The 25,791-nt window shown below is 34.3% G+C and overlaps 2 protein-coding genes across 2 annotated transcripts; one reads left to right on the plus strand and one right to left on the minus strand.

The window, feature by feature from the left end:
• LOC116133936 (protein kinase PINOID) lies at positions 1-2,174 on the plus strand (the record flags this gene model as incomplete). The annotated part of the gene is made up of 2 exons (XM_031419604.1): positions 1-704; positions 1,258-2,174. Coding segments are annotated over 2 exons (1,491 nt in total), but the record flags the coding sequence as incomplete, so codon positions are not given.
• Positions 2,175-8,232: 6,058 nt separating this feature from the next.
• Positions 8,233-13,893, minus strand: LOC116134138 (F-box protein SKIP19-like). The gene is made up of 2 exons (XM_031419826.1): positions 13,501-13,893; positions 8,233-9,082 (listed from the first exon to the last, which is right to left on the minus strand). The coding sequence occupies exons 1-2, from the start codon at positions 13,821-13,823 to the stop codon at positions 8,482-8,484; spliced, it is 924 nt and encodes a 307-aa protein (XP_031275686.1). The 5' UTR covers positions 13,824-13,893; the 3' UTR covers positions 8,233-8,481.
• Positions 13,894-25,791: the final 11,898 nt, after the last annotated feature.

The raw sequence follows: 25,791 nt of genomic DNA on the forward strand, positions 1-25,791 counted from the left end.
TTTGACTTCAAACTCCTTGCTGAATATATCCATTCCTCTCATTTCAGGTATCGGATTCCTTTTCAATACGTTCTAGAAAAAAGTTCAACTAAAATTCCTTTTCTCAATCCGATTCGTCCTTTGGTCTGTCTCTCTTTTAAAGAGAGAAGTAAAATGGTAATAGACTCATCAGACGTTGATACAACAACAAATTCAAGCTCGATGAGCAGTGAAAGTTGCAGTAGTTTTAGTCGTCTCTCTTTCGAACTCCCAACTTCTAAAACTTCCCCAGATAACCTAGCTCTCAAACCTCACCGTTCCTCCGACTTCGCTTACTCAGCAATCCGCTCAGCAACTTCTGCCCGAAAAGCCGGCCTCACTTTCCGAGATTTCGCTCTGCTCCGCCGCATCGGGGCAGGAGATATCGGAACAGTCTATCTCTGCCGTCTCAACCACTCTAATATGATTGGTGGAGATGATGAACAGTGTTTGTATGCGATGAAGGTGGTGAATAAAGAGGCATTGGCTATGAAGAAAAAAGTTCACAGAGCAGAAATGGAGAAGAAGATCTTGAAAATGTTAGACCATCCATTTTTGCCTAGTCTTTACGCTGAATTTGAAGCCTCCCATTTCTCTTGTATTGTCATGGAGTTTTGTTCCGGTGGTGACTTGCATTCTCTTAGACATAAACAGCCTCACAAAAGATTCTCTTTGACTTCTGCAAGGTACTTCATTTAATCTTTATTATTTTGTTAAGTTAATCTCTGTAGATACATTCATCTTCTTCCTATCAGAAATAAATAAAGCTGCAACTTTTTCAAGTTTTGTATTATTAAAAATTATTTTTGAAATATCTTTGGAAATTTCTTGATTCTGGGTGTTTTGTTTTCTTGTGTAACAAAGCACCGTATTGTTCTTCTCTTGTCTGCTTTGGCCCTGCAACGTCTTCTTCAATGAAAAAAATATATAAAAACTTTTATCTTATACATCATTTCGTTCATTAATTGGGTCGTTAAACATCGTTTTAATATTTCAGAATTTTCTCTCACTAATCAACTGATTTAGCCGCAAATTTCCCTTATTCGATAATTTTCCATTATTAGGTCAATACGGTCTTCCTGTTTTAGTTTGCTTCTTGGATAAAATTTGCCTGGTTATGCAAGAAATCAGAAGATTTTCTCTGAGATGAGATTTCATTCCAGCTTTCAATTTTCAAAAACTGTTTGGTGGATAATAAAATTAAAATTAAAATTAATTAATTTCATTTTTTATTTTCAGGTTTTATGCTGCGGAAGTTTTGGTGGCTCTAGAGTACCTTCACATGCTGGGTATAATCTACAGAGACTTGAAACCCGAAAATGTTTTAGTTAGATCGGATGGTCATATCATGCTCTCAGATTTTGACTTGTCTTTATGCTCAGACGCCATCCCAGCCGTTGAATCTCCATCCTATTCTCCCGACCCAGCGTCTCCACAATCCCAAACCTACACACGTCAACACTTTAGTAACAGCCCTACGCGCTTCTCTTGTTTTTTTAACCGGCTATTCCGGTCTAGAAAGATCCAAACATTAACCCCTAACCGGCTCTTCGTTGCCGAGCCGGTCACCGCCCGGTCATGCTCTTTTGTCGGAACTCACGAGTATGTTTCTCCTGAGGTTGCGTCCGGTGGGTCCCATGGTAACGCTGTTGACTGGTGGGCCTTTGGCATTTTTATCTACGAGATGATTTATGGGCGGACACCATTTGCTGCTCCATCAAATGAAAATACACTGCGCAACATAGTAAAGAAACCATTGACGTTCCCGACCCACGTGCCTTCTTCGACATTTGAGCTCCACGCGCGGGAGTTGATTTCTGGTTTGTTGAACAAGGACCCTAATAATCGACTCGGATCGAAACGTGGAGCTGCCGACGTCAAAACGCACCAGTTTTTCAAAGGTCTTAACTTTGCTCTTGTACGGTCGCTGACGCCTCCTGATATTCCGGGTCTTAGAAGGGCAAAGACGATGCCGATCCCTGAGAAAAAGATTAAAATACAAGCAACGGCATTTGATTACTTTTGAGTTGGACAGAGAAGAATCAGCGGCGTTCTACGCCACGTCTTAGAGTCAACCCTTGCCAGATTTTATTACTGGCGGGTGATAAATGTGCATATTTTTTGAAGTTGTATGCATTTGAGACATTATATAACTAATTACGTAAATATTATTAATTGACAATATGATACCTTTTGTGAGTGAATTTTGCATTACAAACATTCAAAATTTTAACGTATAATCTAAAGAATAAACTTTGTATTCGAGTTCATATATGAAACATGAAGTCACGAACAACATTTATCCAAATATGAAGTAGCCGAAATTAATGGATCCATGATGATGATTGAATTGAAATGATTCATCTTTTAGAAAATAAAATCAATAATAGTAATAATTGAACACCAAACTTACGTTTCCAACTATAGAGATAAGATTAAGAGGCCAACCCATGTCTTAAAAGAGGAATAATAATGAAGAGAATATAATGAAATGGTAAGCATGTTTTAACATGTTTGCGAATCATTCGAAGATTAATTCGACTTTTCCAAAAGTTATGATGGGTTTTGCAATTGCGTAAAGAGGATTTGTCTGCCACATACACACTTACTCTACTAAACCCATATCATTTTTGCATGCTTCATGCATTACCAACTTCCACGTTTATTATTCGAATGCTTTTGATTTCATAAAATTAAGTGAAAACCCCCAGTGGAGTAGGTTTATTGACGCCGTCACAAAGGCAGATAAATCTTCAGTTGATTTTGACTACTCTTAATTAATTAAACCCAATTATCATAGTACTTAAATGCTATCATGCGCTGGTTTTAGACAATGGAGATAAGCATCGTGTTGGACACAACCAACGGCTGAGATTGACTCTCAACTCTCTTTCCTTTATTAGTTTTATATAAAGGAAAAATCATTGGATAATAATAATTTAGTTCAAACGGGGCAGCGGGGTTTTGCATATGCCGAGGTTACATTGGAGAATGACGCTCTCAGTAAACAGGTGGAAAGCACGAACCAATGAAAAAGGAGCGTGAGAAAAGGGCGTTGGTGAATGGAGGGAATAGTTATAATTGGTATGACAACACATGGGAGTGTCGATGTGAACACCTGCCAACCAGGCAGGTTTAACAGCTAAGTTAAAAGCAGTGTCCCCACTTCTGTCTAACCAAACATAATGCTACCAAATAGCTGTTCCCACCCAACCCTACCCAATCGCATTCGCCCACATGGCATTTTCTTCCTTGCTACGTGGATTTTTTTATTTCCGCTAAATTATCCCTCTTCAAATGCAAGAGGGCTTTATTTATACTGGTTATTACAATAATTGAGAGATAAATTACCGTATAATTAATGTAGCGTCCCTTGTATTTCTAAACTTTACCTACTTTTTGTTATATAATGACTAAATAATAATAATGTTGGAGGTTGTATTATTTGAGTTTAATTATGTTTTTACTTGATCATCATTAAATATAGTATCACTTAAAGAGTATACTAGCTTATCTAATTGTTTCCTAGGGCTATAACATTATCTTATAATAATATTTGGAATTTTTGTAACTTTTTTATTAGATTTTTATATAAGTTTTTGGTAAACCATTTTTTGAAATAGTAACCTTGAAGTTTTCCCAAAGGATAATGTTATATATACAAAGTTGGAATTCCTATTATGTATCCCAATTCATATGATAGTTAATTTTATTTATTTATTATTATTATTTTTTTATGATTGGGGGTATTCAGACCGATTTATACGTATTTCAACTAATCTTCCAAGCCTTTAGAACTATTAATCGGATAAGAGTTTCAGTGGCTACCCCTATTAACATCCGATGAGAGACTTGAACTAAGAACCTTTTGAGTAATACACTCAAGAGTGTCTATCAAACCACTGGGTCACCCAGAGATAGCTAACAAGTTAATTTACATGACCTATAATCCTATATTTAAAGAAATATTGTCAAATCAGCCTTCGTATAGGTTGGAAATTGGGATAAAAAGTTAGTATGCTAACTTTGTAAATTTAGCATTATTGAATTCCAAAATAATAAGATTTACTTAAGTGAATGTGATTGACATGATTTGGGTATTTTAAATAAAATAAAACACAAATTAAAATCAAAATAGTTAAATCATTGAGTGAATAAGAAGATATCACTACATTTCGAAGTATAGAAGTTGTTCTTTTTTAAACTATTTATAATCAATTTTTTCTTTTGTGACTTTTAGATTTATTATTCAAGAGGTCTTGAGTTTGAATCCCTACGACTACTAATAAGGATAGCCACCGGAGACATACTTAGCCGTTAACTTTAAGGCCTCAGAAGACTAGTTGAGGTGTACGCAAGTTGGCCCCAACACCCCCGAATACCCCCCCAAAAAAAAAAGTTTTTCTATTTTATCTGGTTATTGGTTAGACAAAACATTAATTGAAAGATTCTTTTTAAGAAAATACATGATAAATACTTCAATATATAGATGATCTTAAAAAAAGCCAAAATTACTCACCAATAATTATAAAGCTTTGGTGCCTATCATTTATGACCCCATTATTTTGGACATGTCCACAAACATAATTCTCCATGATCACAAGTTTGTTACAAAGGAAGAGATGGGCAAGTACTTATATAAAGTTTCAATAATTTAATTTAATTTAAAGCAACAGAAAAGCTTAGAAATTATAAGGTGATAATGAGAACGGAAGAGAAAGTCTAAGCTTGATATGATAAATGGATGACTTTTCTTAATATATGGAGATGTGTGTTTCACAATAATATTATTTTGATATGAATAAATAGTTAAAGGTGGAGTCATGTTTAGTTGTCTTTCCTCAATTGGTAACAATGATGTAACTAACTAGCAAAGGTTAAATTTTATATTCATTGATAAGTGAGATTTGGGCATGAATTTCTTTGGGTTAGGCACATAATTTCAATGGGTCCAACTAAGATTATGCTCTCATTAATTATATAGTTCTGACTTTCCTGTTTCAAACTGATTGCTTGTATTATATATCTAATTATAATTATAATAATATGAGAGATTGTTGGGTTAAGAGCTAATAAGCGATGCTTTGTCGACAACCTTGGAGATAGTTGATTGTGAGAAAGAAAATGCCGGCTCGGATTTGATTTTGCAAAACACAATGTCAAGCCAACCATCTCTATTCTAATTGTTTCTAAAATTTTCAAATTGAGTAATCCAATTTTTCCCACTCAAATAATGGTATAATGACACTTTTCTACCCACGAATTTTTAAAGCACTATTTTGCCACCTAAAGTACAATTCAGTTAGTAAATTTCGTTGTGAAGAATGGTAGAATGGTCAAAAGTCCATTCTAAGTAACGATAGGATGGTCAAAAGTCTATCATAAGTAAGGACTGGATGGTCAATTAAAAAAGGACGCCCAATCTCGATGACGTCGCTAACGGAGCAAAGATTGGTGAGTTGCCAGTTGTACCAAAAACAACTAAAAAACATTCAATCAATGCAAAATAACACTTCAAACCAATCAAGCACTCCACAAAGATAATCAATCGCCCAAACAACTCCAAAAAAAAACCTTCAATTGAAACCCAAACACACAAATCGCACAAGAAACCCTAAGAGAGGTCGTCGGCGATTGGAGACCTATCACAGTCTAGATTGTTGGGGCTATTGAAGAGAGACGATCAGTGATTCATTTAATGGTGGAAAGTCGGATTTTGATGGTAAGAGTCGACCAAAATCATGCAAGAGAGGGTGATTGCGCTTCCACGAAAACTCGCAGATGTCAGCGAAAAGTGGGTTCGATGAGGACGGTGGAAGATGGGTTTTGATGAGGAAGGCACGAGGAATAAGATAGTGGTGGCAGGGAGTCACAACAATGTCGGAATCAATCGGTTGTGCAAAAAGGGCAGTCGTAATTGGAGGAGGGGAGATGAAGAAGAAGAAGAAGATAGGAGTGATTGTGGGTAGGGGTGAGAGGGGTTTTGATGGGGAGATGCCAATGAGTTGAATGGGTTGATTTTTGGTGCCGGAATTGGCCAGAATTTGGGCTATGAAACTTTGATTTGCACTGGCCGATGATTGAGGGTTGATCTTTGGTGGGGATATTTTCGTCTTCACAATAAATATCATTGTATTTAACATAAATTATTAATGAAACATAAGGTTTGATTAGTAAAATAGTAATTTAAAAATCCGTGGATGGGAAAGTATAATTAGGCCATAATTTGGGTGGGAAAAAATCGTTTAATCTTTTCAAATTAGGTATATAATTTTACATTTTGTCACCCAAATCGTACTATCATATTCCCATTTTTATTCAAGTTTGCATGATAATTTGTTGCAAATTTGTGGTTTAGCTTCCTTAATCTCTAGCAATATGTATATACTATAAGGTTTTCATTAGCTATATATGTTAGGAGTATCACGTTCTAATGCTATATTATGAGTCTTATATTTATTGGTGGAGCACTATTAAGCCTAGGTGGTCATGGCATCTCGTGGATTATATATATTTCATGACTATGTATATTTAATATATGATTTTTCTTCAATTTGTAAATCCACTATATATACCATGAAATAGATTGATCTTATTAAAAATTGTAATAAAATACTTTGTTATTTTATATTTTAGCACTCTCCTTGTGTTGTTTTTTAAATTCTTCCTTTGCATTCTATTATTTATTTTCATTTAATAAAAAAATAATTTTTGTCGCATCAAAATAGAAAAGAAATATTCAAGTTTGAATATTTTGAACATTTAAAGTATAGTGTAGTTTCTATCTAGTAATTTGTTATAAATTTACAATTGTAAATATAGAAATTTCCATTATCACTCACTTTTGATATGATGTAAAGCTCTAGTATCAATTTTAATTTTAAAATATTAAATCTTTTTCTAAAATAAAATAAGAAAAGAAAATTTTCAAATTTCGGTATATAAACTTTTGTAAAGAAATTTATTATATTGTTTTATAGTTTATATTTGACAGCCCACAATTCAAATATTGGATCCTTGTTTATTATTTTTATACAGATAAATATTAAATTTATATTATTGAAAGCCTATAATCGTTTAAAATAATTAGTAAATTTGTTAATGAAAATTTATTTTCTATACTAAATGTTATAAATATATTTACACAAGGGTGTGACGTGAAGAAGGAAAGAGGTAGAGATGTCAACGGCAGAATGGCAACGTGGCAGAAAAGCAGTGGAAGGGCGTCAGAGTCAGAGATTACGTAGAAATAGAAAGGTGTAGTCAATGGAAGGATGGAGAAAGGAATCTAATGTCACGTGAATCGTGCATGCAACGTAACTTGTGCCTACATTGTATAGGCAGTACGTGGGCTATGTTATGTATTTCTGAATAATTAATTTTACTGATTACATAAAACAAAGCTTGTATATAGCTGTGTTTAAGTAGGCCTGTCTTCTGGCTGCGATGTTAGATGTAGGTTTCTTGATCAGGCAAAATTACCCTTTCTTTTTAAGGGTCAAATTACATATATTAACCCCCAATTATACTCATTTTCAGAGTTTTGGACAATAATTCCTTTGCCATGAATTATACTCTTCAATTTTAAAAAGAAAAAAAAAAAATGGTTTTATGTATACTGTTCTTGAATTTAATTAAGCCATAAAATCAGATACACAAAGTAATTTATTCAATATTCCCAAAAGAAGAGGTAACATTCTTAACACTTTTGTAACGTTTAATTTTAGGTATAAGTTTCTTGCTACANTGGAAGGATGGAGAAAGGAGTCTAATGTCACGTGAATCGTGCATGCAACGTAACTTGTGCCTACATTGTATAGGCAGTACGTGGGCTATGTTATGTATTTCTGAATAATTAATTTTACTGATTACATAAAACAAAGCTTGTATATAGCTGTGTTTAAGTAGGCCTGTCTTCTGGCTGCGATGTTAGATGTAGGTTTCTTGATCAGGCAAAATTACCCTTTCTTTTTAAGGGTCAAAGTACATATATTAACCCCCAATTATACTCATTTTCAGAGTTTTGGACAATAATTCCTTTGCCATGAATTATACTCTTCAATTTTAAAAAGAAAAAAAAAAAATGGTTTTATGTATACTGTTCTTGAATTTAATTAAGCCATAAAATCAGATACACAAAGTAATTTATTCAATATTCCCAAAAGAAGAGGTAACATTCTTAACACTTTTGTAACGTTTAATTTTAGGTATAAGTTTCTTGCTACACTTGTTGATGGATATAATGGTTTGAAGTTTCAGCAATCCCGAACTAGCCTCTTAACCCGAAAGCAAAATACAAAAATAAATTACATGTAATCATACCGAAAAGAGCTACCAATATGAACATTTCCAGTCTGAAGACATTTTGTGTGGCAGAAAAGATACTAGCTGATTACAGATCATTACCAAGCTTAGACATAATATGAGTACTAACAACACTCTTAATTCGTTCAAACTTGACAACTAATCATAAAACATATATTCATAGTCAAATTCATAATCTGAGAATTCATAGTAATCATCCTCATCAGACACAAATTCGATGTCAGAAATCCCAGATGGATAGTCGTCTTCTTCAGATGATCCATAACCATCCTGAAAGTCTGGATCAAATTCATAGTCATCAATAGAATCATCTGGATGTCGTAAAACTTTGATCCGTTCAGCACATCTTTTCTCCAAATTCCCTACAAGATGGATGTTGAAACACTGACGCAGGTCAAGCGATTCAAGGTGAGGACAACCATCAAGAATAGCCTCCAAGCCATCATTTGTTAGCTTATTACCAAATATCTGGAGATGGCATAATTCAGGCATGTTCTCTGCAATTGCTAGTGCCTCGTCATCACACTCTATCTTCGGGCATCTATAACCCCTATCATTCAATTTCAATGATTTCAGATGAAGACAGCAACTCCCAACAGCTTCCAAAGTTTCTCTTGATAGTGAACAAAATGAAATGTCAAGCTCCTCGAGCAGTGGAAACTTTGATACAGCTTCGCTCAATCCAAGGTCTGATATGCAATAACAAGATACCAGTCTAAGGCTTTTTATACGGGTACACCTAAAGGATCATAAAAAAACATGATTTAAAAAATCAACAATAACATATAAATGATCACAACCATAAGACAAAGTTCACCATCAATGTAATACTAATAGAACAAAGAGATAGAAGTACAGTTTTTAGATATTTGAGAAGAATATGGGAGAACAATTATTAGGAAGTTATTGCTTGAGGGTTTACAATTCAGTATATTCAATGGCTTATCAAGTGATTTATCTTCCAACTACCATAGGTGATTTAAAAATTAATTAAATGAAAAATCAGGGGAAAGAACCTGCCCGCAACATATACTTGAGGACATTTGTTGAATCAATTTGTCCACTCTTAAGCTCAAATTTACAGCCCACTTCAGATTAATTTTCAGTGCTTTCTTTCATCTCTCTCTCTCTCTCTTCTTTCTTTTTTCTCCTTTTCGATACACAAACACCCCTCAATCTATCTGTATGTTCAGTGCATACAAACTCAGGACAGCGGCCAAATCACACTAGCTTGGTAGCAAGGAAATTTGGGCCTTACAAAATTCTAAATAGATGGCCCAAGGGGAGTTGAACCCTTGATCTTCTGCTGAAGCCAAAGGCCTTAACCATTCCACCATTTCCTTGGGGTTAAGAAAAGGTTACAGATGTGAAACATGTGTCCATCAATTGGAAAATTAGAAAATGAAACCAAACTTTTCTTACAGCTTTGTCAAGGAAAAAAATATGTATGTTACAGATACCAAATTTCACATGGGTTTAAAGGCAGCAAAATGAATTACAGTAAATATCCAACAATTGCAAGTCATAGACCTCTGCCTAAACATTTCCATATGACAATCTAAACTATATTAGGCATACCCCTTTCACTTCACGAACATAAAGTTAAAAAAAAAAAAAGATGCACATAAATAGAAAAGCACCATGTGCAGATGTTGCATTACTAGAATTTAAAATTATATAATACATAAAAAAGTTCATATATGGTATCAAATATACTTCCATGGCAAGAATTATGAGCTATTTATTTAAACAGATCCTAACAATAATGATATGAAAAATGAATTTATTCAGTACATCAATAATATAAAACCTTGAAAGACTGATGACCACACTCTGATGTACTGTTTTAAGCTCTTGAAGCAAATTGATTTTGAACAGAAAAGTATTATAAAGAGAACATGACACGCTGCACTTAATCTCAACAAAGCATTAAACTCTCCTGTGAAGCATCAGAAATTCAATCTTATTTCTGTAAAGCACTGCAAGGCATGTGATCCACATACAGTTAAGTACTAGCAAAATCACAAGCAACACCAATGAAACCTGGTAATACGGTAACAACTTTTGCTCAAATGAGAAAAGAGGAAAGAAAGTAACAACTAACATCTTAGAAAATGGTGCTAACCAACTTTTCTAAAAGCTTAACCATTGGTGTAAGCGCAGTATATCCTTTTAACAGTAAAAGAATCGCCCTTTACCCAGTAGGTGANTTACAGCTTTGTCAAGGAAAAAAATATGTATGTTACAGATACCAAATTTCACATGGGTTTAAAGGCAGCAAAATGAATTACAGTAAATATCCAACAATTGCAAGTCATAGACCTCTGCCTAAACATTTCCATATGACAATCTAAACTATATTAGGCATACCCCTTTCACTTCACGAACATAAAGTTAAAAAAAAAAAAAAAAAGATGCACATAAATAGAAAAGCACCATGTGCAGATGTTGCATTACTAGAATTTAAAATTATATAATACATAAAAAAGTTCATATATGGTATCAAATATACTTCCATGGCAAGAATTATGAGCTATTTATTTAAACAGATCCTAACAATAATGATATAAAAAATGAATTTATTCAGTACATCAATAATATAAAACCTTGAAAGACTTATGACCACACTCTGATGTACTGTTTTAAGCTCTTGAAGCAAATTGATTTTGAACAGAAAAGTATTATAAAGAGAACATGACACGCTGCACTTAATCTCCACAAAGCATTAAACTCTCCTGTGAAGCATCAGAAATTCAATCTTATTTATGTAAAGCACTGCAAGGCATGTGATCCACATACAGTTAAGTACTAGCAAAATCACAAGCAACACCAATGAAACCTGGTAATACAGTAACAACTTTTGCTCAAATGAGAAAAGAGGAAAGAAAGTAACAACTAACATCTTAGAAAATGGTGCTAACCAACTTTTCTAAAAGCTTAACCATTGGTGTAAGCGCAGTATATCCTTTTAACAGTAAAAGAATCGCCCTTTACCCAGTAGGTGAACATGAGGAGCTTCACAATCCTACTCAAATAGCACACAAGTGGAGGAATCAGCTAGTCCAACCCTTGCTTACCCGACTTTTTTAGGGGTATCTTAGAATATTAAGGTGACGATGGCCCATAAGCTATAACAACATCCTTTGTACTTTGAAGGTCATTAATGACAAACCTCAGCAGGGAACTTGTGATAACATCAAAAAGTTCAGGAATAATACATGTTGAGTCCCAAGGTGCCCTCGCATTGAAGCAAGGAATAGTTGATCAAAGATCAAGTTATAAATAGTTTAGGATTTCCATTAATGTAGAATTGACAATATTTAGGTAATCAATGGAATCTAAACTGAATTAATCCATACCTAGTCCACTGAGTTTATATCAGTTGTAAAAGATTTCTAATACTATTGAGCTGTCAAATCCTAGTCCCATTAGAATAAGAAGAGAAATTGACAAATAATTATAATATTTAATATTCTTATGGGTTTTGATTAATGGAATTGTTATAGCTATAACTGTTTACTGCTCTTTCTCTCTTATTAAGCAGTTTTCTTCTTTGAATTACTACTTGCTCTTTTCCCTTCTCTTCTTGATTTCCTATTTTTGAAAGCTAAAATTCTTGCTTACATTAGGATTACTATTAGTGTTAATATAATAATCAATAGTCCTTGTTCAATGCAGGGATGGACAAAAATCATCATACAACATGATCTGAGTTAAGTAAGGTTTCTAAGTAAAAAAAAGACATGGTAAAATGATCACATCACTGAACATTAGATACTGTTTTCTTCTTCCACAAATCAGTTATTTTTTCTTTCCTAAAAATCAATCAATTGCCCACACAATGTATTACTGAGAGAAGTCAAGACCTGCAACCGCCAGAGACAATGATTATACTTCTTTTTCTGTCTAGAAAATTATTTGTTTCTTTTGCAAAAGTTATAATTGTATATATATTTCGTTAGTCTTGTATGAATATTGGGTAAATATGCTATTCTTTTCTGGGGGCAAAAACAGGTTAATGTTCTATTAAAAAAAAAAAAAAAATAGTTAAAGCAATTGAAGAACTGAATGACCCGACTCCAGAAAATCTGATGTTGGTTTGGTTCTTCACTACAACAGATCGGTTCAAGTTTGTCAAAATTAGATTCGACCGAATTTTGTCGACCCTGGTTCAAATTACAATTGAATTCAATTTCTTTTTTTATTTTTGATACGAAATGCACTTTATGGAAATATACAAAATGAACACTATCCAGCTCCAAACAAAAAATTATAGAAAAGCTACAATGAATTCCGATTAATATTCTTATCAAATATTTACTTAAAATTCTACTAATTTCAATCATTCAACAATTTTGTTTTGAAATGCCTATTATATTTCAAACCCTAATTTCCTTCCATACTGATACAGTAAGAAATACTAAGGGAACAACTACTGAACTGTTCTTTAGATCCTACAACAACATTCTTAAACTTATTTTTCACATTATTAACTTCAAAGTTAATATATGTATTGATATTAAGATGATGACCATCAACCATAACTATGAAGATCAAATTTTAGTTCGTTACATTAAGTAAATGCAAAATCTTTTTGAACCTCACATAGCTTATACTACACTCTCAGTCACAAGCTTTCTTACACCACCATATAATAATCATATGTAACCATGATGTTATTTTATCACTAGTGATATGATTCTAGCCCGACTGCTTTCTTCTGGAACTGCAAATATACTTTCTATAACATTGAGTTTACAACAGCATATGTTTGGGACAATGTCGACATAAACCTAGCACAGATCAACCCAGTTTTCTTCAGTCTCAGAAAAACAATGTCATAATGCTATGCACCTATATCTAAGCACAAACCGTCCACCACATAGAGCCAGTAGCTCATTGCCCTAATGTGATAAACAAAAAGGGTGCTACTGAGAATGTTGACATGAACAGAGCATTCAATACAAAAAATAAATAGACAAGTCAACATATCAATCAAAAGAGGTCAACACGTCATCACATAAAAAACGTAAAATATTCTTAAATCATAATTAATTCATGATAAATTATAATCTCAGTAGAGCTAAATATAGATCAGCTAAAACGATGAGATATAATTCACATTTCTTCATAGTTTAAAATCATTAAAGAATTTACCTTTCAGCGATGTAATTGAGGAGATCATCGGTACCGAAGAACTCGATGTTGATAGAGAGCAAGAGGCCATGGCTAAGATCAATGGCATGTCGACACATCTTCTCCAAGTCATATTCCATGTCGCAAGGATCTCCAAGGTTACGCATGTCGATGCTCCGCCACATCGACGGCTCTCTGCAGATCCTCAGCCATGAAGAGCACACATATTGGACACTTGTCAGGATTTCTATGGCCCCAACCTTCGAGAGAATCGTCGCCGTCACGTCGACTGGAAGCTCCGTCCAGTTGCGTGATTGAAGGTCCGCCGTGATGGTGGTGCTCATGTTTGCTGTTGCGATTGCCTCGTGTTTCTATTTTTTCTGTATCTTATCCAGGATAATTTGTTCACCCTAGTTACTGTATCTAAATTTATAGCTCTCCTAAAACGCAGCGTTCTGTTTTGTTGAATTGTTTGAAAGATGCGATTGAAAATGGTTTTGGTAATTTGGTTAAATTTCAAAAATAACTTGGGGTTTCTTGCCACTTCCCTGAGGTTTAGGCTAATCACTAAAATTCTCCTAAGGTATTACAAATTACGAATGGTACCCCTAATGTTAGGGTTTCTTGCCTTCGGTTTGACAGAAAACAATCAGATTGATGCATGGTTGGCCAGATCTGGCTGGTTGTGTGCCATTCTGAAGATTGTTGACAGTGGCTGATGGCCGGCAATCATCTGTAGTGGCTAGGGGGATTTTGTTAAAATTTAAATTTTTGTTGTTGGAGGTGTTTTAGCTAAATTCTCAAATATAGGGGCTAAATTAGATTTTAAAATAATAATATTAAAAAGAATGGACAATTCAATAAAAGCCTCTGGTGATAATATTTTATTCTTTCCAATCAAACATTTTAATTATTTATACCCACTAATCTAACTAAATATATTAATATAGATTTCAGCTATAATTTTCAAGGTAATTTATCACAGTAGTAATCTTACATTTTTAGTGATAAAAGATTCACTGAACCAAACGCACCATACGAGTTAAAATATATATATAGCAAAAACACAAAACCACGCTAAACCCCACCCCAACTCTTCCCTCCCAACCTGGTCGCTCCTACCATTTCTTTTCCCCAGTAGCAATTCATCACCATACATTACCATACACCAAAAATCACTTCTATTAAGACAAACATAAAACCACCTGTAAATACATACATAAAACCACCCATGAACACAAAATCCCACTAGACTTAACAAAATGGGTACATACCCGTGAGTGGACCCGTACCTGTCAAAATAATATAGGGTATGAGTCCACCATTTTGGACTCGTTCTTTCTACCCGCACTCGGTCCGACCTTTTTGATTTACAGGTGAGCGAGTACTCGCGAGTAACAAAAAAAAAAAAAAAAACTAAATGCCTAAAAGGTTAAAGCCTAAACCGTAATTTCATAATGGTAAATCCCTAATCCCTAATTCTCTTCTCATCAGTGGTTGTTGCGGCTCATTACATACTTCCATTCCTAAAACCGTAAATCAAAATTTCGTTCTTCCATTCCTAAAATCGTAAGTTTCTTTAATCTCAGTATTTAGAAGTTCTTTTATCTACTTTTTCAATGTACCACACATAACACAACCAATTGTAAGTTTCTTATGTGTGTGTTATTATTTTGTTTCATATTTCAACATCAGATACATTGTTTTTAATTGTTTCCTTATTTAATATTTCATTCTAAACTTCAAAACAAAAAGGGCATTTAAATTTAGTTTTTTTAAATGTAAGTTGGTTGCCTCATTATTTTGTTTCATGTTATATTTAAGCCGATTTATATATATGCATGCGTATGTAATTAATAATTTATAGTCAGATAAAAGATTTATAACATAATGTATATAGAAGCAGTAAAACCTCTCTATAATGATAATAGTGGGATCAAACTAATTTATTACTATGGAGGATATAACTTAATAGAGGTGTAGTTACAGAAATTACTGTTAGGGCAAAAAATCATCTTGGGCTTGACGAGGCCTAATAACAAAATAAACATGTCACGGCCCAAGGCCTCAACCCAATTCCGATTGGGCCTACGCTTAAAATCACCTTGCGACCTACCCATTCTATGAGTTGGGCTATCATGTAAGTTAAACTAAACTGGGTTTCAGCCAATTAGCCTACAACAGTCTATAAATAGGAAATCAGAATCCTATTCTATTTCCTCTTCTACTAAGATTTCAAATCTTACTCAAACTATTAAACTTGATCTGATAAGGTCAAGAAATCATATCTCTTTCATGATAGGGATTATCTCCCAAAATAGGACTTAATGTCCTACTAAGATTCTAAATCTTATTTAAACCATTAAACTTAATCTGATAAGGTCAAGAAATCATATTTCTTTCTTGATAGGGATTATCTCCTAAAAAAGAGGACTCAATGTCCTACTAAGATTCCAATCCGTTGGGTTCACTATAAAAACAGAGGCTTGCCCTCTCATTAAGGGGCAATCTCCCAGGGGCAATCTCCTATAGTCAATCTACACTACTCAAAACCATCTATTTGCTCCTAAAGTTCTGGCTCCCAAGAACCCGACGCCTTCGCCGTAGTCCTAGCCTCTGACAAGACTCCTGGTCTAGCGGATTGTCAGTGGCCTCAACCTCATGGGATCAGACCCTATTTTCATGACAGTAGATTTTTTGCATCTACAGTTTGCCCTTTCATGTGTGTAGGTTCAACAGATTGTCAGTGGCCTCAACCTTACGGGATCAGACCCTATTTTCATGACGGTAGATTTTTTGCATCTACAATTACTGTTTTAATTTCTTATTTTATAATTCACGTTTTAGTAATATGTATTAGGATTTCAATTCATTGTTTTAGGAACAATTGCTGCAATTAGACAAAAGGAAAAATGAAATAATCCTGAGGATGATAGTACGGAAATACAAAAAGTATAGTACGGAAATACAAAAAGTTTCATGCCAAGAAGATTTAAACATGCTTGAGAAGCTAGAAATATTTTGGCTTCAACAAGAAGGTGTCCATGCTCGTGAGTTATTACGTACCCGTAATTTAAAAGATGTGGTAATAACTCTAAAGCATAAATCATTATCCCAAACAACTTTAGATAAATATTTTATTTCATTTTAAACCTTTAATGTAACATGGCTTATATATTTTTGGCTTAATTACATCAGAAGGTACCGAACTATCACTTTTTTCATATTGAAGGTACCGAACTATTTTTTTTCCTATTGTAGGTACCAATGTTAGTAATTGATCTAACATATGCAGCGGAAAAACAAAAATTCAATCGGTAAATCAATTACCTTTCTTTGCCAAGATCCGAGTATAGATTATATCATTTACATGTTTATAAACAAAATCTGTATAAAACAAATCCATTCAAGGATTAGAATACTTACGTATGTTTGGAGGCTCCTCCAAATATCTCTGACTTCGGACAGGAACGTTGTTCACAGTTACTGTTCACCGTCTACTGTTCACATGATTTTTCGCCAATCGATCCAAAGTAGGATCGCACTCACGGAAGTCCACACGAAGATAATTCGCAGAACCCTTGATTATTTTGCTAGAACAATCAAGGGCTTCAAGAATCAAGAAAGAAGAACAAGAAAAGTTTTCTTCTTGAAAGGGACAAAGATAGGGTGGCTAGGGTTTTAATTGAATGAATAATTCCATTTGTTTTAATTTTAAGTTGCACTTATATAGTGCAACAATTAAAACCCTATTCTACTTAGGAATAGCCATGGGCTCCAACCCTAGTTTACCCTTGCAATCAAACACACCCCTTATGGTGTTTTAATTAATTAATTATTATTATAATTAAAATCAATTAATATATAATAATATAATAATATTTAATTAATAATAATAATTCACTTAAATATATACAGAGATATATTTAAATATAATCTCACTAATTTAATTTCAATATTAAAATTAAATACAGGCAACAACCTCAGCAAATTTAATTGCACTGTGAGATTACCAAAATACCCTTTTGTCCTAAAAGACGAGAATACCCTTCTCACAAATTGATTTTTAAATTATCTTCTAAGTGTGCGACCCGTAGGCTCCTCATCATATCGGCAGCGTGTAGTGTGGCGATTAACACCAATTAATCATCTCACTACACACAGACCAAGATTGGCCCTTAGCAAGGCATCATGGCCACCCGATAGATTCGGATTCAGTGAAACCGCAGCTTGTCAACGATATGGTTACCGTGCAATCAAATCCTTTCATCAACTGTTATCTCATCGAGAATGAGGTACAGAAATAGTGTCAACCTCAGATATCCTTGACATGTTTGTATTTAGTTATTGGACCAATGACAGGAATATTAAATTGGATTGAGCATCAACTCAATCCCATTGTGGCCATAGATTAAGTGTCATTGCAATTTACTGAATTACCTAGTGAGATAACTTCTCCCATACCCAAGAGTGATGAATCCTTTGTCGATCCACTTCTCAATGTAACCAATCACAACCGTATTGATAGCTCTGAATAGAACTACGTTGGTCTAGTGTCAAACTACACCAATTGGTGCACAAGGTGCTCCGGTGATCTCAAGTCTACGGATCACATGTACCACCATTCGTTAGAGGATTTATTCCATAGACACTGGGGTTACCATCCATATGGAATCCTCTGGTGGGTCTGTCTAGTGAACTTGCCTCTAGCAAGCACTCATGCGTTACACCAGGTTGTTAGCAAACAACCTTGACAAGTGAGATCAGTCATTGCCTTTCGACAGGGTCGTTCAACACTATGATAGCCTTACCGTATTATCTATGTCCTTGGTCAGAATAATACTAGGGCTACGGATGTTTTTAGAATGGCCACCATATGTGATTATAGGGTTCTTACTATCAAGATTTGAAATACTTGATACTCTCGTTACGGTTCTACCATCCTAAAGACATATATCATTACATACACGATATAGAATAATATGTCTTTTATTGATAAATAAACATTTATTACAGAGTCAATTTTACAATAATTGATTGGCTCTAGGGCACTTACTTTAACAACCAAACTATCAATTATTTTGATTAAAGGTACCGAAAACTTTAAGTTTTTCCTATTGAAGGTACCAAACTTATAGATAGACGTTTTACCCACCTCAAATGGGTTGGGGATTCCCCAAATTTTTCGGGTACAAGGTCGGGTATAGGGAGAATAGTAATCCCAAGTGTGGGGGTGAGGCGGGTTTGGGGAGTATGTCCCCGCAAGGCCTAGCCCCAAAATTCCCAGAGAATTACCTGCCCCACCTCGAAAATATATACTTAATTAATTATATGTTTTATAAAATTTTGTATAAAATAATAGATTTTGTGTAAAATGATCATCCTATGAAACATGTGATGCAATCAAAATTTGTAATTATTATCTTAAATTTTTTATTGAACATTTTAATTTATGTAATAAAAGTAACTGCAAGACATAAAATGAATATATTTTGATATTTGATTAAAGATTAATCATTTATTATGTTTTATAAGGATGTTTAATACTTTTGAGTAAAGATTAATAATCAGTAATATTTCCCTATCTAATTAATAGATTAAGCAATTATGTTTTAGTGCCAAATATAATCACCCAAATTATGCAATTTAAAAAAAAGTCGTTAAATTATTAATTTTTGATATGTTTCTTGAATATTATAAAACTAATCACTACTGAAATCTTTAATAATGGAATAATATTTCCATTATATGAAGTTTTATTATTTTTATTATTATTAATGTATGAATTGATAAATTATAGCCTATAATGAATCATATTAATTTATTCTCAAACATAAATAAAATATATTATGTCACTATACATTTTAATTTAATAATTTATAAATAAAATATAAACGAGTAACATATTAACATAATCTAGTAGATGAACAAACCTATTTTAAGACCAAGTTTGGTTTTACATAGACATTGGAACTCTTAATCTTAAAAGTATGAAATTATTAGGCCAAATGTGTAGTTGGAATTTTGTGAACTTGTGAATTGTGATGTGCACTCGTTGACTCTCTAGACCTTGCACCAATTTGAAAGAAAGTTTCCACAAATATTAGAAGTGTTTATTATATTTGTTTTTATAAATTCTTATGGGTATATAAATATGGCTTTTAATGATTTTTGGGGATTTTCACAACAAAAAGGTTCTAAATGTAGTAGGTTATGTCCTATGCAAGACTATGTTTAACTTAACATATAAACTAATTAGCCATTTTCTAGTTTTTATTTTATTTATTTACTTATTTTGGGTATTTGGATAATTTATATATAAAATGACTAATAGGGATTAATTCCCGTTATCGGGGGAAATTCCCCACCGGGATCCCCTCCTCCAATCAAGGGGATGATTTCGGGGATCACTACCCGCCGGGGGAAATTCTCTGCAGGTATAAGCACCCAAAATGCAATGGGTACGGGTGCAGGGACCCCATTCCCTAGCCCCAACTTGCGCCCATCCAAACTTTTATATTTTTTCCTATGGTGTTAAATATTGATGATATGACATTTTTTCCGTCAAAATTCGCTGACATGACAATTTTGGTGTGCTGGTTGGACATTTTGAAGTGGCAATTAAGACTGACTTAGACATTTATAATCTAAAAAATCTTAAATTAACCTTTTTTTTTTTATTATTTCAATAAAAACCACTTTGAATAAATAAAACCTACCTAGAATGAAAACTTATCCTAATTAAAACCCACCTAAATTACATAAACAACAATCATCAATTTTTAGGTTTTTTATCCTTTAAACCAATTTTTTAACTTTCTTTCCGTTTCCTGTATTTTAATAAAAAAAACCATGTTCCAAATGTTTATATAAATTTGTATTATTGCTCAACTAGTTCCAATTTGCTTATTATTTGCTGATAAAAATCTTTGCTCCTAAATAATCCAAAAATTAATCAAATTGGCTGTAGCAATCTAGCAATGATCCAGAAATAAGTTATGTGAAATTAATCAAATTGGCAATCTAGCAATTAATCAATGCTCAATTATTTAAACTATCACATCATCCGAAACAACGTTTGTAACTGAAGTTCCAAAATATGTGAAATTGCAGCAATCTTAATCATTTAAATCTTAATGAGACACCTCATGCAAAGTTGAATAAAAAAGATAGATCCCAACACATTTAAAGATAACCAACATGATATTGGAGTCCTAATGAAACTGTTAACCGTACATATTTGTTAGATAATTCCAATCTTGTCTGCCACATCCAAGGCATCATAATTCCATCAGGCTTACAGCACAAAGAATACAGTTAGTTTAAAATTCAGTTGAAATATGTAGATGTTCTAGTGCCCAATTAAAGACGAAGTAGAAAGCTATAAACAATATGCAAAGGATATGGCAAAAATGAAGACAGGAGACTTATACATTTATCAATCCCATTATATCTCAAACTGTTGAACAATACTTATGTTGAATGTGGCTTATTTTATCATTTCATCTCTTCAACGGGTAGTTATACTCAATTCTTTTAGTGTTAATGTGCTAACTTTATGGTGTATCCTCCAAAACTTCCTCAATAATTATAACATACAGCCCATAGAATTTACCTGATTAAGATGTTCACTTTCTTGGTCTGGATGTCATACATCTTCTTCACTGCATCCTTGAACTTTGTGAAACATGGTCGTTCCCGTGGGCAGTGTTATTGCTTGCTATCTGACTTGACCCAACTAAATGTTCATCTCCCATCCTTCTAATCATGTAACTGTGTGGTGTTCCTGGCTGAATAAGTGTACCCTCCTCCTCTCCCCCGCCCCTCCCCAAAAAAAAAAGGGTTTAAATCAAAATCATTGTATTGTAATAGTTGATGTGAAGATTTAGATTTGTATAAGTGTGTAAGTCTAAAAATACTTAAATTGTAGTTAGTCATGCCAGTGTCTATATCGATTTATACACCATATCCCTCTATTGGAGTTTTCTTATGCCATCTTTTTCCAGATCCCTTATGTTGTTGTTTGGTTTTTTGTCTTGCACTGCTGTCCCTTTGAGCATTGGCATTATCAACTGTGGATGCTTTAGACTGAGATGGCTTTTTTTGAGAAAATAATGGAAATGTCAGACTATTTTAACCCATATTTAGAGTTTACAATATACAATTTAAAATACGGAAACTAACCTTTGTACATGTTCTTGCATTGTGTCCAGTTACCTTGCAAACATTGCATGTCATAATTCTGCCATTCCTTGACCTATTTGTTGTTGTTGTTGTTCTCTCATCCATCTCTTTCCTTCTATTCTTTTTTGGTCTACCAAGTAGTTTCTTGGACTCAGGAGGTAAGATAGGTTGTTTGCCTGTCATTGGCCAAAGTAAATCACCATTTAGAGGCTCTGTTACATTGTCATATAACTTGAAGTATCTCCCTTTTGTGTACCACTCTGACACATAATCTTTAATTCTCTCCTCTCTACTGTACAACACACACATGACATGAGGGCAAGGAATGCCACTCAATTGCCATAACCTACATGCACATTCCTGTGTTAATAAATTAACCACATACTTCTGACCATTGTGTCTGACTTCAAACCCATTTTTTCCTTATGCAACCAAATGGCAATAGGCACTCTCTTTCTTATATTCATCCAACCTTTTCATGATTCTATCAGGAAACTCACTCACTCACTCACTTACTAACCCTTTTTTTTTTTTTTTTTTCAGTTATTTTGTTCATGACTCTAATCCTAATGTCCTTGAACATACTAATGACAGACATATACCTTGCCTCAATTATGGAATGGTTGAATTCCTCACATAGATTATTGTCCACCATATCACACTTTGAATAAGTGTGGAAATATGCCTTGGACCAATGGCATGGATCAACCTTAAGGAGATCAGTCTTAGCTTGTGCATCTTCTTCTTCTTCCAATTCCTTCAATGTTTGATGTAATTGGTGGATTGTCATCGACTTTGCACACTTCCAAAACAATGATTGAAGCCTCCTCCCTTTGTGCTCTTTCCTACAGTTTGCAAAAGCATGCCTTGCACAGAACCTGTGTTCTGCAAAAGGCAATAATGCCTCCACAGTAGGTACTAGTCCCTACATTACAAATAGTAAAAATTAGGTAGATTTCAATGTAAAATAAAATAATACAACTTAAAATCAATTGTATTAGTTTCAATGTAAGAATCAATTAAATTTTATACAAAACATTAAGAGGTATAAAAAACATAAATCCAATCAAATCTTCATAAGCACTAATACACTTTTAACTAATTGATTATAGATTGAAGCAATTCAGAGAATTAAGCAAACAAGCACTAGTGAAAACGTTTACATGAACTTCAATCACCGCCTGCACATTCACCAAACAATATATCTACCAAATATAAATGGGTCATGAAATCTGAAAAAGTCTACACCCATTGGGTTGTAAAACTGCACTCATTGGGCTAGACAAAAAATATGAAAAAATTATGTTGAAAGCCTTATGTGTCTAGATTCACCATATTCAAACATGTCATCAATCAGAGTTTTCTAGGGGAAGTAATTGCCGTTTAAGCAAAGGAAGGTCAGAATGTCAATTCTGGACCTTCCTTCTCTTAAACGGTCATAACTTCATCTAGAAAACTCCGATTCATAAACCGTGTAAAGCATGTTAAACTAGACACATAGTGCTTTCAACAATATTTTTTCCAGATTTTTGGTCCAACTAGTGCAATTTTACAGCCAAAGTTGACCTATTAGTAGCTAAAATCCTTAATATTCACTTCTTCTTCTTTACTTTGCTCAAAGCCTAAACAAAAACTTAAAACAATGCACCCTAAACATGAGAATATAGCACAAAATTCAGCATTAGAGGTAAAAAAATATGTAACAATATTACCTTCTGTTTATCAGAAGTAATAGTCAGCCCTCTTCCATCTGTAGCCTCAATGTCATCCTTCAGAAGAGTCATGAACTAGTCCAACTGCTCCTATTCTCACCTTCCACAAAGGCCCATGCAAGTGGATACATTTGGTTATTGGGATCCCTAGCAACAGCAACCAAAAGCTCACGCTTACATTTTCCCTTCAAGAAGCAACCATCTAACCCAATTAAAGGTCTATAACCCTCCATGTAGCCTTTGTTTAATGCATCAAAGCATACGTACAAGCTCTTAAATTGTACGTTAGAGTCATCTGCAATAGTTTCAACAACTTCATTGTACTACTTGGATTAGACCTATGCATCTCAGCTACATAATCCCAAAGTCTGTCATATTCATAATCAATGTCCACATTCATCATTTCAATCATTTTATTTTTAGCCCTTCCACACTTAGATAGTTGCATTTCAACCTTTAATTCTTCCTTAACTAATTGTTTTAATTCTCTTAGTCTAATACTAGGAGTTATCTTCACCCTACTCAAAAAGTGATTTGCTATAAATGTGGATGTCACTTTCCTATTACTGTAGGTCATAGGACATGTATGTGTTTCCTTGCAAGTTTTGACAATGAACTTACCAGAATTCTACTCATATGATGCATAAACATAAAAGGAATAATTTCTAACACTACACTTGACACCAATCTTTTGCTGCCTCAATATGCTAAACCTAGTCTTAACTCTTCTTTTGACTCAACATTTGGTCACTGCATCCTTGAACTGTTTTGGGTCATCAAAGGCTACGTTTACATGGAATTTCAGGAAGGAACATTTAGGATCATACATAACATTTTTCCTAGGCCTTATTTTACCATGCTCAACTTCATCTTCCTCCCCCTCACTTGATGTTATAAAGCTACCAGTATCTAAACTATAGTACTCTCCCCCATCTTCACCTATATTGACTCAAGATTCTACACCTTCCTCATTAAGATCTCTCTCCTCTCTATCATTCAGCTCTTGTACTCTTGTTGTTTAGGCATCCCTTCTTTTTGCCTTGAACTCTCTCACAAATTTTCTATACTCTTGAAGTTCAAAATTAGACTCATAAGCTAGCTCCTCAACCTCGAAATCCCTATCACTATCACCATCTAAGCTTTCGTTCCCACTATCCTCACTACCCTCAAATCCCGGATCATTCTCCTCTATATCACAATCACCCTCAATAAAATTACCCTCTTGCCCTTGAATACCTTGTTCAAATCCATTATCCCCAATAAAATATGTGTTTATACCCTCCATTCAATGGCAAACATAATTCATAGACAAACTTAAATTATAGGGACCACCGACAATGACAAAAACATGTGCATCAAGAGTGAAACAGTTGATGGGACCCCAACAAACTCAATCAAATTACACACACAACACACCAAACAATCAAGAATAAACACGATAAACAAGCTGTATATTGATTCAAAAGTAAAACAAGTCCTGGTGAGTTACAATCAGACCCAACCAAAAACGAAAAACAAAGAAGGGATAGTCCTAGCAATTTGAGGAGCTAAGGGCCTCCGTTGAAAACTTTTGAGAAGAAAATGATCTACCTATTCCTGATTCTAATTGCCTTAATATACTAGTGACCTTTTCCCATATTCCCTCCACACACAATCTTGCCACGTGCATTTCCTCTAACTGTATCCCCTGCATTTCCTCTAACTGTATCCCACTGGCATAACAAACCTTTAGTGTTTATTCACACTCCTCACACTTTCCTGCCCTTTGTGCCTCTTGTATTGATAAACCTTAGTAATAGGGGGCCTATCAATACACCCCCCCTGAAGAGCCACCTTGTCCTCAAGGTGGAAAAGAGGAAACTGGAGGTCAATGATGTCATAAGCTTCCCAAGTAGCTTCAAAGGAGGGCAGGTTCTACCATTTTATAAGAACCTCTTTGGTACCATCCAACAAAGAGCGGACTGCTAGAACTGATTTGGGCTGGACAATGAGTTCCAAGTCCTCGGTGAGACAAGGGGGAAGTGGCTGGATGGGAATAGAGTTGTACGTTTGAGTTGAGACACATGGAAAACCGGATGAATACGAGTAGTGGAAGGCAGATCCAGCCTATTGGAAACCTGTCTAATTCGCTCTAAGACAGGAAAGGGACCATAAACACGGGGACTCAATTTCTCATTATGTTTCTTGGCCAAGGACTTAAACTGATAGGGCTGGAGCTTTAGAAATACGTGATCCCCGGGTTGAAACATAACATCTTGGTGGTGAACATCCGCACTCTCTTTCATATGCCATTGAGCGATGGATAAATTATGTTTAAGCTCCTCCAAGATAGAGTTACGTTCAAACATCTGTTGATTCACTTCCTCCACCGATGACAGGAAACCTGTGAACTTGAGTAGAGTAGGGGGATCTCTGC

This window comes from Pistacia vera, unplaced genomic scaffold (genome assembly GCF_008641045.1).
Source record: "Pistacia vera cultivar Batoury unplaced genomic scaffold, PisVer_v2 Contig108, whole genome shotgun sequence".
Lineage (NCBI taxonomy): Eukaryota > Viridiplantae > Streptophyta > Magnoliopsida > Sapindales > Anacardiaceae > Pistacia > Pistacia vera.